Source organism: Setaria viridis, chromosome 6 (genome assembly GCF_005286985.2).
Source record: "Setaria viridis chromosome 6, Setaria_viridis_v4.0, whole genome shotgun sequence".
In the NCBI taxonomy this organism is placed as follows: domain Eukaryota; kingdom Viridiplantae; phylum Streptophyta; class Magnoliopsida; order Poales; family Poaceae; genus Setaria; species Setaria viridis.
The window spans coordinates 3,488,435-3,502,264 of NC_048268.2; the positions used below are offsets into that span (position 1 = coordinate 3,488,435).

At 42.3% G+C, this 13,830-nt stretch overlaps 2 protein-coding genes across 3 annotated transcripts; both read left to right on the plus strand.

Moving 5' to 3' along the window:
• The first annotated feature begins 1,678 nt into the window (after window positions 1-1,678).
• On the plus strand, window positions 1,679-6,824 carry LOC117860965 (diacylglycerol kinase 1). Of its 2 annotated transcripts, XM_034744409.2 has the most exons (13): window positions 1,679-1,923; window positions 2,576-2,798; window positions 2,910-3,032; window positions 3,134-3,262; window positions 3,696-3,781; window positions 4,173-4,296; window positions 4,435-4,483; window positions 4,907-4,989; window positions 5,128-5,195; window positions 5,573-5,650; window positions 5,803-5,890; window positions 5,983-6,099; window positions 6,251-6,824. In XM_034744409.2, exons 1-13 carry the CDS (start codon window positions 1,694-1,696, stop codon window positions 6,584-6,586), a joined length of 1,734 nt encoding a protein of 577 aa, XP_034600300.1. In that variant the 5' UTR covers window positions 1,679-1,693; the 3' UTR covers window positions 6,587-6,824. The 2 variants fall into 2 exon arrangements, with proteins under 2 accessions (XP_034600300.1, XP_034600302.1); XM_034744411.1 differs by lacking the exon at window positions 1,679-1,923 and having other exon boundaries at window positions 2,655-2,798; window positions 2,900-3,032.
• A 136-nt stretch (window positions 6,825-6,960) lies between these two features.
• Window positions 6,961-9,378, plus strand: LOC117860966 (putative F-box/LRR-repeat protein 9). The gene is made up of 4 exons (XM_072294561.1): window positions 6,961-7,274; window positions 7,660-8,000; window positions 8,323-8,440; window positions 9,058-9,378. The coding sequence occupies exons 2-4, from the start codon at window positions 7,681-7,683 to the stop codon at window positions 9,376-9,378; spliced, it is 759 nt and encodes a 252-aa protein (XP_072150662.1). The 5' UTR covers window positions 6,961-7,274; window positions 7,660-7,680.
• Window positions 9,379-13,830: the final 4,452 nt, after the last annotated feature.

Consider the following 13,830-nt stretch of genomic DNA (forward strand, 5'->3'; position numbering starts at 1 on the left):
ACATCGAATGTTTGGATACTAATTAGAAGGACTGAACGTGAACTAATTATAAAACTAATTGTATAAGCCGTGACTAATTTGCTATATGAATCTATTTAGTCTAATTAATTCATGATTAATACATATTTACTGTCGCACCACATGATCAAATCATGGACTAGTTAGGCTTAATAGATTCGTCTCGTGAATTAGTCTTCATTTATGCAATTGGTTTTATAATTAGCCTATATTTAATACTCCTAATTAATATCTAAACATTCGATGTGACATGGACTAAACTTTGATCCTTGCATCTGCATCCAAACACCCCTGTTCTTTCTATCCGTCCGATAAGTCTTGTTGACTGTACCAAATACAGAATTGCCAAAAGCAAGTCAAGCAGCTCAAGGCATATATGTAGCATGGAACCTCTGTAAGGAGCGCAGCTGATAGTACAGGAGATAAAGGTGGAGATAATGCTGCGAAAAATGGCTCTCGGAAGCTCTGAGCTAGATTGGCCTCCACCTCCGTAAACTACTGTACTCCATCCGTGTTAAAAATTGTAGGTTGTTTTGACTTTTCTCTCTTTCCTTTCTGTTTGTTTTCCTTTCTGTTTGTTTCTTTGTTTAGCTGGAGGAGCTTTCATTTAATTTATGTAATATCGTTTTGTAAGACTATGGACTGCTTGCTTCCTTATTAAATGACAGTGGAGTGCTCCTGTCAATCTTTCTTAAAATAACTGTAATTGCACAAATTTAGTACATGTATAGGGCAATCCTACCGTGAGAATTTGAACCGTCTTGTTTGAATATCCTTGCGCAACTTCTGTGTAATTTATGCATTCCCGCAAGGTTGCATAGGTCTCAAGATGTGCAGAGCATGAAATGAAATGCATCTTTTTACTTCACGCAGAATGGGACAATGAGTTGACTGTGGAAACTAAAATAGAGCTTGGACTTAGATGGGCCCAATTGATCCTGAACATGTACCCGGCGGGAGCCTAATAGTTTGGGCCGAGCTGATTTACGCCCTCTCTCTCTCTGGGATCACTATGATTTCCTTGGCGGTTTAAAGAAACTATGTGCTTTAAATTTAAACCAAGAACTATATGATTTTTTTTTCGCGAGAAAAAGACAATGACTTCTTTTTAGTGTGTTGTTTTCTTCTTGTTTCCTCTGAATTATGCACACAGATAGATACTCCTTTGCACTCGATGTGTCATTTTGAGGTGCAAAGCGCAGGAGATATTTCAAATAAGTTGAATCAAGCTAAGAAACAGAAAAACTTCCTCCGTTGTTTCAAATGGTACGTTATTTTTAATTTTATCCTAAATCAAACTTTTCTAACTTTGAGAAAATATATTAACATTTACAGTATTAATTAAATAGTCTAGGAAGACTTTTCATGGTCTAAACTAGTTTGATATTACAGATATTTATGTATTTTTCATAAACTTAGTTAAAATTTTAAAAAATAATTTAAAATAAAACTAGAACAACTTACAATTTGAATTTTGGGATGAAGAGAGTATATTCAAAGATATTAAAAGTACACCTACAAAAAATAAAAAAGGGTGATCCATACGCTACTTATCCTAAATAATCATTGGGAATTTAGAATATGAATGCATAAATGTGCTGTGCTCTCACGAAGTCATTATCAAAAATTGAAAAATGGGGAAAAAGAAATTAAGAGAAAAGTCAAAGGCTTAAAAATGGCAAATATGCAAGAGATCAAGACAGAGAGTGGCTGCCTGACTGCCTCCTGTTCCTGTCCACCTCGGGTCCTTCCCTCCCCACTCACTCGACCCTTGCCACCATCCCATCCTCCTCCTCCTCCTCCTCTTGATTCCTCCGAAATCGAAATCTCATCCTCCGGCGGTCCGACCCCAGCAAGGCGGCGACGCAAGGTGCCTTGCCGCAGGAATCTTCGATCCCAGCCCAGGTAACAATGGCATACACGGTCCTGCTTCCGCGTGCCCGCGGGGCGCTCGCCGCCGTCGACGAGGCTCCCGGCCGTGTCCCTGCTGTTCAAGGGCGCGGGCACCGAAACCGTTCCTTTGCGATTAGTCTTCTCGGGACGTTCATCTTGATTCGAGGATTCTCGCGCCGTGAGCTCGTTGGTGAATTCGATCTTGGATCCTTGCTTGGTAGCCGCTCGTTGGCGAGGTGATGTAGCAGGGATGCGTGGCTGTTTCTGATCCTGATGACTCGGCCCTTTTCTTCCCTGTTTCCGATCGCGTCGAATGTATCGTTCCTAATTGAATCCAGTCTTGATTCCTTTGGCGTAGGTTTAATTGAAGGATTCCTTTTTTTTTTTTGCTCGTAAACTAACGTTGACTCGTGAGAAAGATACTACTTTAACAACATCGTGTACTCTGAAGGGTAGATTTTTACCTGCAAAACTATTGCAAGATTCTTACATACAAGAAAAAAATGGAGAGCGAAATTGAACCTGTGTTCACTCATGATTCTCTAGCCTTACAATTTTCTTGTAGATTGGTGATGCTAAAATATCAGTGTTGTTCATATTTGTAACACCTGCATCCTATTTGGGAGAGTGAGCTTGTTAAAACTGCTCAGAACATATTTTGCAGGATGGAAGGGGAGGCAGAAATCGTGGTTGGTTCTTGTTCTAAGCCATGTGGGCCCTTGGAGGAATACCACATTCCAGATTACATTCTGAAGCCTGATGCCCAACAAGTGATTGTCGATCATGCTCCCCGCTGTCCTGTAGTAGTGTTCATCAACTCAAGGTCCGGCGGCCAACTTGGAAGTAGTTTGATCAAAACATACCGTGAACTTCTCAATGAAGCACAGGTACCTGTTCTGCCCTTTTGTAAATGCTAGAGCATGGAAATGCACTTTTCTTCTGTCCATAGTAGCATTTTGGATGTGGCACTGTTGTGAGAGCTGCTCAGTTATTTTCAGGTTTTTGACCTCTCAGAAGAGGCTCCAGATAAGGTGTTGCACCGATTGTATGTCAACCTTGAAAGGCTCAAGATGGAAGGAGACATTCTTGCTGTTCAAATTTGGAGGACGCTGAGGCTAATTGTGTGTGCTAACACCTTCAGAATTCAGATTATATTATACAGAGTTGGCTGTCTCTTTTGCTTTTCCATTTTAGTTTTGTTGACTAAACACAATTCAACTAGGTTGCAGGCGGTGATGGTACAGCTAGCTGGCTACTTGGGGTGGTCAGTGACCTTAAGCTTGCCCACCCACCTCCAGTCGCGACTGTGCCTCTGGGAACCGGAAATAACCTTCCCTTTTCATTTGGATGGGTAGGTGGTCAGCAACTGTTCCAATAAAACATATTTCTCTTATGTTTTTGTGTCCCTTATGTTCCACATAAAAGGAGAAAGGGAAGTTATTTATATATTTTCTCATCCATGATGAAAAAGGTGATTCACCTAAGGTCTATGCTGATGCACCAGTGACTGTGTCTTCCATCTATTTATTACCTGTATACTGAATGTCTAATACTTTGTAGTACTTTGCATAAGATCTACTTGCTTTTTTAATTTTATTTTGTTGGTTTATGCTGCTGCGAGTGTGGAAGATTTCAGAAAGTTAATGCACCTTTTTGGGTTCTAGCAGGTCATGCAAGTGCAATTTTGTTAATGGAATGGCTCGTTTTTCTCACCTGAACTTTAGTTTGTGACCTTGCATGCATGTAAGAAAAGATCATAATTTATGTCAAATTCAATGTTGCAGGGAAAGAAGAATCCTTCTACAGATCAAGAGGCTGTAAAATCGTTCCTTGGGCTAGTTAAGCATGCAAAAGAAATTAAGATTGATAGGTACTGCCTGAAATATAGAGTTCATTGTTAGTTTTTTTAGTATATCTAATGCTTGTCATGAGCATAAAAACATTGCTGAATGTTCTTATAATCTTCAGTTTGTGCTTGTCTACACTACATTCTTGTGGAAATCTGTAGGAAACTAATTTCTTAATAATGAAAACTGCAGCCCTCCTGTGTGTTCGTGGGAAAAAAACTTGTGTAATATTTGATGCAATAATGCAGCATGCTTCTATGCTAGATTTATCTACTGCTTCTAAGAAAATTGCGTTTAAAATAATTGAATAGTTAACACTTCATGTTGATGCCTTTCCTCAGTTTAAAAACATGCTTATTATTCTCTATTTCATGCCTAGGCTGGTTCAATTTAATGCACACTTTGATATTTCAGTTGGCACATCATTTTGAGAATGCGAGTTCCAAAAGAAGGTCCATGTGATCCTATTGCTCCATTAGAGTTGCCTCATTCATTGCATGCATTTCACCGTGTGTCAAGTGGCGACTCCCTCAATATGGTAAGACATCCTTTTCTGTTGCAATTTTTTTCGTTATAAGATTATGCTTGTTTAAGATAATGGCTATGCACCATTACAGTCAAAGACATTTGGCTACCGGATTTAATTCAAAGTTTCCTTGATTCTTGTTTACTTCAGGAAGGTTACCACACATTCCGTGGAGGATTTTGGAATTATTTTAGTATGGGTAAGACTTTGTTATTAATCTCCTCTAAATGTTGCTGAAATGGGGTCAAAACCATTATGTACCTTAAACTATCCAATTGTCTATTTCTATTTTTTATCTATCTGTGATGCCAGTTGATGGGTCATGCTACCAAGGATAGTGATTTACTGACTCACCAAGGAAACTACTGCAGATCTATTGCCATTAATGTGATGGCAAATCACCATTTTCTGTTTTTTTTAAATCCATATTTCTTTTTTCTTTTTTTTAAAAAAACTATAAAAATGGCAATAGGCTCCAGACTGGAATGAGGGGTGCCTTCGGTGCTCCGTATCAACAAAAATCCATATTTCTCACTGAATCCTTAAGCAAATAACAACTAAAGAATCCAGACTCCAGAGAGTCAACAGTCAGTCATGATGAGCATGACTTCACATGTTGCAGGGATGGATGCGGAAGTGTCTTACGCATTTCACTCTGAAAGGAAGAGGAATCCAGAGAAGTTCAAGAACCAGCTGACGAATCAGGTAATTGTTATTTTTCATACCTTCGTGGAGTCATTTTCTTTACTATATTGTTCTCTCTGTTGATTAAATAAATGCCAAACTAGTCTTGATTAAGTTATGCTGAACCTTTTGAATTGTTGATGTATATCATTTATGCAGGGTACATATGCTAAGCTTGGACTTAAACAAGGATGGTTTTGTGCTTCTCTAAGTCAGTCATCATCAAGGTAAAGTTCGCTAATTTATTATAATTCCAGATCAGCAAAAATTCTGCTATGTTGCAATGCTTGTGTGATGCTCACCGCCTAGAACTAATGGGGCCTTTTGTCTTGATCATGTTTAGTGTTACATTTGAAATTAGACCACAGGAGTGTGGGAAGGGAAGGTGGTACTCACTGTTCTTTAACTGAAATAGTTAATTCTTTTCATGTTTTTTTCATTGCTCCAAATTACCACCATCTTTTGCAGTTTGAATTTACATTCTGGGAGGTTACGACTTCAGTGATAATGCTAAATATATACTATTTCTGTCACTGTGTGTAAATTTGAGGTTTTCCTCTCTCCTTTTGTGAATAAATGATAAGCTACAATGCTTTATTTCCAGGAACCTTGCTCAACTTGCAAAGGTAAAGGTCATGAAAAGACCTGGTAGCCACTGGGAGGAACTCCAGATTCATCACAGGTAAACTTTGGTGCCTTTTACTTTCATCGGAGGACTATTTGTTTTTCTCCTAGACATCAATGTAGTCCTACCAGTATGATTTATAGACCAAAGCTTCTTGCAGTTCACTTGGGAAATATTCCCTTATTCCGTTACGTTTGTGACTCCTGCAGTATTCGGTCAATTGTCTGTCTGAACCTTCCTAGTTTTTCTGGAGGACTGAATCCTTGGGGCATGCCTGGCACAAGGAGAGCAGCAGATGTGGGTTCCCATTTCCTAATTTCTGTCAATCTATCATGCATGAACTGCAAGACATGGTGATTAGTTCACAAGTTTGTTGTGGCAATGTGCAGAGGGAGTTCACTGCACCTTTTGTCGACGATGGACTTATTGAAGTTGTCGGCTTCCGTGATGCCTGGCATGGGCTGGTCCTGTTGGCCCCTAATGGACATGGTACTCGCATTGCGCAGGTGCGAATTGCTTCTGCTACCTCTTGCTGTCCATCTTACATACAAGAAACATGAACTGAAAACGGAACATGAGTACCATTTTGGTTCTTCGGTACAATGGCATGGGTTGGTCTTGCTATCTAAAATCTGATGTCAACATCCTGCTTTCCAGGCTCATAGAATCCGTTTTGAGTTCCACAAAGGCGTGGCAGACCACACGTTCATGAGGGTCGACGGAGAGCCATGGAAGCAGCCCCTCCCGACGGACGATGACACCGTCGTCGTGGAGATCTCCCACCTCGGTCAGGTCAGCATGCTGGCGAACGAGCCCTGCAGGTCCAAGAGCGTCAGCGACCCGTCATCATTGCCATTGCCAGCCCAGGACAGCCATGGTGATGGCAAGGATCCCGCGGAGGAGGAAGACGAGTGGGAGGATGGTAGGAGGAAGTTTGGGGCCGCCGACACGTTCAGGCTTCCTGACGAGATCGACATTGCTCATCTTAGCTGAGCTTGGCTTCTGCATTGCTCTGGGCATTCCGACCGTACCAATATGGTTTGTAACCATTCTTTTCTTTTGAATTGATTTGCTATATGATTGCCGCAGCCCTGTATAAAGTGAATTGTAGCTAACCAAGTGCGGGGTTGCTATGAGTAACCGATGTACAGATTCAGTGTAATTTGCAGAAACACACGAACATTTTCATTTTTTTTTCCTTTTAAGAATACAACATTTGTTTTTTTGTTAAGAGTTGAAGTGGCCCAAATGTTTAATGGATTGAATACAGTTACTACCACCTAAAAAGTAAAAACATTGTTGCTCACCTTTTGCGTTTTGATTCATACACGAAGTGCAGGTGATTTGTACATTAACCCCCTGCTGTATAATCGTTTCACGTACAAGTACAAATAGTACGGACGTACGGTAAGGCAGCTGCTGAGCGGCTGTAAAACGGTAAATACGCAGTCGAGTGGCCAGGAATGCCCGAGGCAGCCAGGGTAGGGTTTGCCGGTTTGGGGGCGATCGGCGACTTGGCGTGGCAGCGCGCGGCGGCCGGTGGCCGGCCGAGTCCAGATCCGGCGACCGGCGACTCGGCTAGTGGAGGGATCCGGCGGCGGGCGGCGCCCTCGCCCCTCGGCCGGCGCACTATTCACGGCACGGCAGCTCCATTGCGATCTGCAAGCACCAAGCTAGCAAGGTAATCCACTAGTTCGCATGGAGATTTGGTAGCTTTCAGATTGGTAGCCATGGTAGGGATGTAGGATTGTGGCACATTTGTAACTTGTTCTGTCATTGTACACTTCATTGAGTGAGAAGATATTTTCTTCAATGTGAATAAAGATGGTACAGTGTAGATTTTCATGGCCATTAGAAAGCGTAGGCCGCGAGAAGAAGAAGTATTGTAATTAATCTTATTTGAAATATTGCAAATGTATATGGCAATTTTCAAACTTAATTGTGGATTTGAAGACTTTTATGGGGACACCTTATTATGCTTTTGTATGGAAACGCCAGTTCGTGCCTCACTCTCCAGTAACCACTACCTTGCTCTAATCTAGAGTTGCTTTCCTTTTTCTTTTCAGGTGCTCCATTTGCAAACGAAAATGGAGGCAGGGGGAGACTCCGAGCCTGCGCAAGCGACGTTGGCCAGGGACTGGTCGGAGCTGCCCCTCGACGCCCTCACGGTCTTTGCCAAGCTAGGTGCCATTGAGATCCTTATGGGCGCGGGACTCGTGTGCCACTCATGGCTCGCCATGGGCAAAGGCGCCTTCTCTGTGGCGGTCAAAGAGAATTGCAGGTCTGGAGCTAGAGATGTCCTGTGCGCCATGGTGAAGGAGACCGTGGACCGTTCCAGCGGCCAGCTGGAGGTGTTCATCGGAGAGGAGTTTGTTGATGATGACCTTCTCAAGTACATAGGGGGCAGGTATGATCTTTAACTGCATATTTTTTTATACCACTCAAGAATTGTCCTGCCAGCAAAAATGAAGAAAAATGTCTGGTAATTGCTTGTTTCTGACAGCACGTCCTTGCACTCCTTTTATTTGCATCATTTATTTATTGAGATCTGAACACTATATCTTCATGAGTAGCTGTGGGTTTGATACGTGGTTAATTGCACCATTTCGATTTTAAAAACAAAGGTTTTTCTTTCTCGGAACATCAGAATACTGTGGAAGGAAAAAAGATTTCTTCACGTTTTAGTGAAATTCTTACTAGACATAACCTTGTTTCAAATCCTGTTCCAGAATTTGGCGTTTCAAGAAGTTTCTGGATGTACAAGATGTTACTGTTTTTACGCCGCAGAATTGCTGCCATGGAGCTAGAGAAGGAGATTGGTTACTAGTGCTCTTCCATGAAATACATGTTTCAAAATGACTACAAAAATTAAGAGCACAGTTATTAATAGCAAACAACGTTTTCACTAATTAAATACACTGAAAGAGAAATGCATGCCCTTTGTTTCAAATATATATTCTTCATTTGTGAGTAGCTCTCTCAAGATATTAGTCATTTCATTTTACCATTCTGATGGTTTCATGCGTGTTCCATACATGTTTCAAAATGTTTGTTCACTACAAAAATTAAGAGCACAGTTATTAATAGCAAACAACGTTTTCACTCCCTTCCTCTAATTAAATACACTGAAAGAGAAATGGCATGCCCTTTGTTTCAAATATATATTCTTCATTTGTGAGTAGCACCCACACAACTCTCTCAAGATATTAGTCATTTCATTTTACCATTCTGATGGTTTCATGCGTGTTCCATAGTACAGGTGCTCATGAAGCTAGTGTAGTGTGATCTAATAGAGATGTGGATGGTCATCTTTGCATAATGTTTCTTTCTTGGACCTTATGCTTCCTTGCTTAGTTGGCACAGAGTAAGGTTGCAAATGGTCCTATGCATGGAAACGATGATTTTTGAAAAAAATATATAGAATTATTAGTGGTTCGGTATCATTAATACAGTTGAGGTTGTAGCTAAAGCGCCTCGAAGTTGGCAAGTACATTCCCTCGCCATGCAGTTTTGTAATAGATCATGAGGATAATTCCGACTGTGATGAAGCCCGTGGGATTGCAAGAATGCATGGGCTACGCTCCCTGAAGATTTATCACAATAAGCTCAACAACAAAGCACTAGCTGCCATTCTTGACAACTGCCCTCACCTGGAGTCCCTTGATCTACAATGGCGCTTCAACATTTTCGTGGATGGTGCCATGCGAGCCAAGTATGCTGGCATCAAGAAGGTGGTGCAGCCTGATTTTGACCAGGTAATCTCATGGGCTATGACCCAGGTGTGATGGCTACGAGCGCTGGGCCGAGAGCCCTCCCTCGTCGGATCAGGATTAATCCTGGTGGTGATGATTTCAATATAATCATGGTGCTGCTTATTAAGCCTAATCTCAAATGTATTATAGCGTGATGTAATATCTAAGACCGCCACGTCACTAGGTTTAGTATTAAGTAGATGTGTAGAAACAACTTCTGTTATGTATCTTATCGTATTATTGTTTCCTATGTCATTGAACACGATTAATTGTTATGTTTTTCTAGCTATGATGTCGAGCCTAAGCTGTGTCTCTGCAGTGATATACTTCATGACATGTCACTGAAACACCACATGTGGTGTTCATCTGCACATCATATAGTGATATACTTTAATGACATGTCACTAAAACACCACATGTGGTGTTCATTTAACGTACATCATACAATGCATTTAGATTAGCCTTATAATTATGAATCCGGAGATAATTTCGATATGCATGTTCATAACCATGATTAACCATACTTTATGTACATCATATAGATTAGCCTTAATGTATGCGCATGCATGAATGCAAGTGAAGTGGATTCTGATGTGCATGTTCATAACCATGGTTAACTCTCTTTTAGTGATGCTACCAGTGACTTTTGAGTACTTGATTGATGCACCTGAAGTCTCCATGAAAAGGACACACTTACCAATGGAAAGGATCGATCCCTTCGGCAGGCCGAAATAAAGTTGTAATTGTAGTAGCAGCAAAGCTTAGGCCCATCTTCTGAAAGCCCACACCCCCAAAGAGCAGCTGCAGGCCCGGCCCGGCCCACCTCACCGTCACCCAAACTTCCCGCGGCAAAAACCGCAGGCACCCCGCCCGCCGTTTCAGCAGCTCTGGCGCAACACACGAGGCACGCTGGCATCCAGTTTCTCCGGGCGGCCGGGGAGGAAAACGACGGCAGCCCAAACCGTGAGCTCCGGCACACCGGAAAACAGCCGGCCCCACCGGGCCACCAGCCCCTTCCTCTCCGATCGCTCTATAAATCCTCACGCCCCCCTCGCCTCACCTCCATTCATCCCCTGCTGCGCGCGCGGAGAGAGAGAGAGAGAGAGAGAGAGGGAGGGAGGGAGGGAGGGAGGGAGGGAGGGAGGGAGGGAGGGAGGGAGGGAGCAATGAGCCTGAGGCATTTGATGAGCCGCATGGCCTGGCGGGACGCCAAGGACGCCGCGGCGTCGTCGTCCTCGCCGGCGTCGTGGGGGCCGAGGAGGGCGCCGGCGGCGGACTCGCCGCGGCGGGCGGTGGGCGCGGAGGCGGCGAGGGGAGGAGTGGCGAGCGCGGCGGAGGAGCCGGTGCGGGCGTTGATGTTCCTCTCCTTCTGGGGGCCCAACACCTGAACTAGCTCGCTCTCAGCCGCCATTTGTCGCGGCTGCTTCTCTTCTCCTTTCCGTCGAGTTGTAGACTTGTCGCAGACGATGACATGATATGAACGTCAGATCGATGTGAATATTTACTAGTTAATGAATGACCAAATTAATTGGGAACAGTGAAGTTTGATCAAATCTGCCTCCCCGAATTTTTTTAAAACCGCGTTCAGGATTTGGTTGCAACTAATTTGGGCGAGTATTCTGGAACGAAGATCGAAAAATGGAAATAATATGGTTCAAATAAGATCCATGTATGATCATGCTAGGTATAGTACTAAACGAAGTAGGGTCAAATTCTTCAGTCCAGCCAGCAATTTCTTTTGGTTTACCAGGTCTTCCTCGATTCGAGCACAGACCAACTAACTGAAAAAGCTACGCTGATTACCATCGCAAACTCACTGAAAATCCTCAACTAGTTGGCCCCCCAGCAGACGAGGTTCATCAGGCTCTCGTCCTTCTCCGCACGCCGCCGCCGCTTCCTCGAGTCTAGAACCGCCCGCCGGACGGCGACCTGCACCGCCCGGACGCACAGCCTGCCCACGTACCCCAGGCTCATCGCTCCTCCGGTGAATCAAAACCTGCAGCTTTCAGAGACACTAGATCGATCGTCGCTTGTGCGTTCTGTCGAATAAGATACGGATTTAGAGAGGAAGAGAAGAGAACAGAAGGGAAGGTCGACGCGGCGGCGGAGGGAAGTTTTCACCTTTGGGGTCATGAGCATCGTGTTACTGCGACTTGTTTGCCAAGGAGGAGATGGGAAATTACATTGCTACACGTTAGCAGTTTCATAGGTCGTCTCATGTAGTACCATGTAGAATTTTTGATGTTAGCAGTTTCATAGGTCGTTAGCAGTTTCATAAGTCGTCTCATGTAGTGCCATGTAGGATTTTTGATGATATGGAGGAGAGAGTGAGGAGAGAGAGGTTGTTATTTCGCGAAACAACCATCTCATGAGCTAAATGTTAGGACTACGAAACAACTCAACAACCATTGTACGAGTTGTTGCCATGCAACTCATAATATTTTTTTTTCATATGTACAAATTAAGAAATTATATAACTCTACTAGACAACTTATGAACCCAGTAACAACAGAACAATATGTACCATTGAGCATTCCCAAATCCCAAGAGATCAAGAACAGAACGAGGCGTCGAGAACAGAGGACTGCTATGGTGTTCGGGTTCAATTAGTCAGTGAAAAAACTAGCTAGGTGCTCAGGAATCTCCAAACCTATGCTTTTTCCAACTTGGATCTTTGGATACTATGTACTCTACTCCACGAACAATGAACGAAAGGAAGCTGCCGCTGAGCCGCTTGGTGAGGCAACAAGCTGTGGCCAATTGGCCAGGCATGCAGTCTCGATCCCCAACTCTGTTCTTATAGGCTATAGCAGCATGCAGAGGCGCCGCAGGAGGCAGGGACGGCGCCAACCACTAAGTGCTTCCATCCTAAATTGTAAGTCATTTTGACATTTATAGATTCATAACTTTTATCATGTATCTAGGCATAGTTTATATTTAGGTGCATAGCAAAAGATATAAAACTAGAAATGCTAAAATAATCTACAATTTGAGATGGATGGATTATGCTGTAAGTGACAAAGCTACCATCATTGTCCTCGATAAGTAGTGAGAGCCAAGATCCCTTGAGGAGATTCCTACAAAAGTGCACCCCACCTTCACCTTCATCCTCGCAAACAAGTAAGATGAATATAATAGAGAATGAACATGCAAATGGGTTGGAAACTATTGTGATTTGTGAAACTGTTCGCATGATGCCATGGCTCTCCTTTAATGCCTTGCATGTGTGTGTATGTAGAATTTTTATATTTCTCTTTATAAAAAAAATATACAGTGCTAGTAAAATTGCATTAGCTTAGGTGCATTTTATGGAATAAAATTGAGAGATGGAGAATATGAATCAAGAAAATTTTTGAATCATGAGCGAGCTAAGCCAACTTTGTTTAAACGAAGCCGGTCAAGTTCAATTGTCGACATAATATTCATTCATGTCGATCAGCTCGCAGTTGAAGAGAACTAGTGGCTAGCTATATATGTTGCAAACTTACAATCAGAGCACTCCTATGTTGACCACTACGGTGTTGTGTTGTGTAACAAACCGTCATTTTTTATAATACAAAGATACGCAACATATTCGAAAAATTCAGAGCACTCATAATCAGTAAAAGATCAGAGCACTCATAAACAGTAAAAGATCAGAGCACTCATAAACAGTCAGGAGATAGACTAACAAATTGCATTGAGAATAGCTCCAAATCTCAGCTTATATCCAAGTTATACGGTCTATGCATGCATCCGGGGAACTTCACTTGAAACGTGGAGACCTTCTCGGCACGGTGTAGTCTACTTCTCTTTTGAAATCTGACAATGTGAGTCATAATTGGAGCTAATGCACAGAATGAACAAAGTATGAAGTTATCTAGTAGCAGCTACAATCTGACGATTTTCCCATGCACGAAGCTTGATGAAATTGGAGGCAAACTGTTAGAATGACAGATAGTTAGGTTGAGAATTGTTGGATTTAGATGAACATTTCATTTCATTAATCTACAATTCGATGATCAACGATACGGGACATGGGGGTACATGCCCCCTTTTGTCACAATGGATGTACTAGTTAGAGGATGTCACAATGGGTAGTTTAATGATTATGTGGTTGAAAGGGCTATAATACACTCTCTTGTCACAATGGATGTACAATTATTTAAAGGATCAGGCAGACTATACAGGATCGGTACTTGGGTAGTTAAAACATTACAGGGATGAAAAAGGCTTAGTATTTACTAACTATGGGCTTAAGATATGATCACATCAACGTGGGTCTTGGATTTTTGTTGGTTAGGTCATAAATCAATTACGTTTCTATTATTACTTTGTTGTTGCTGCTTGAAAAATAGTCTGTTGCTTCACTAAAATAGAAGTAATCACCTTTAACTTTTGTGCTTGAAAACTAGTTTTGCACTTCCATGTGAACGATATGCATTATCATTCTAATTTGCTAATAAACTAGTCGCGTGCTTCTACGGAAATAGAGCAATCAGTTAA

What these genes read in the sequence shown, in the direction of transcription:
- LOC117860965 (XM_034744409.2), top strand. Translation starts at nt 1,694, where the DNA reads ATGGCAAATATGCAAGAGATCAAGACAGAGAGTGGCTGCCTGACTGCC. An exon ending in GTGGCGACTCCCTCAATATG is followed by an intron (nt 4,297 to 4,434) that starts GTAAGACATCCT and finishes TGTTTACTTCAG; the next exon opens with GAAGGTTACCACACATTCCG. An exon ending in ATGGTACTCGCATTGCGCAG is followed by an intron (nt 6,100 to 6,250) that starts GTGCGAATTGCT and finishes CCTGCTTTCCAG; the next exon opens with GCTCATAGAATCCGTTTTGA.
- LOC117860966 (XM_072294561.1), top strand. Translation starts at nt 7,681, where the DNA reads ATGGAGGCAGGGGGAGACTCCGAGCCTGCGCAAGCGACGTTGGCCAGG. An exon ending in CTCAAGTACATAGGGGGCAG is followed by an intron (nt 8,001 to 8,322) that starts GTATGATCTTTA and finishes ATCCTGTTCCAG; the next exon opens with AATTTGGCGTTTCAAGAAGT. An exon ending in TGCTCTTCCATGAAATACAT is followed by an intron (nt 8,441 to 9,057) that starts GTTTCAAAATGA and finishes TTGAGGTTGTAG; the next exon opens with CTAAAGCGCCTCGAAGTTGG.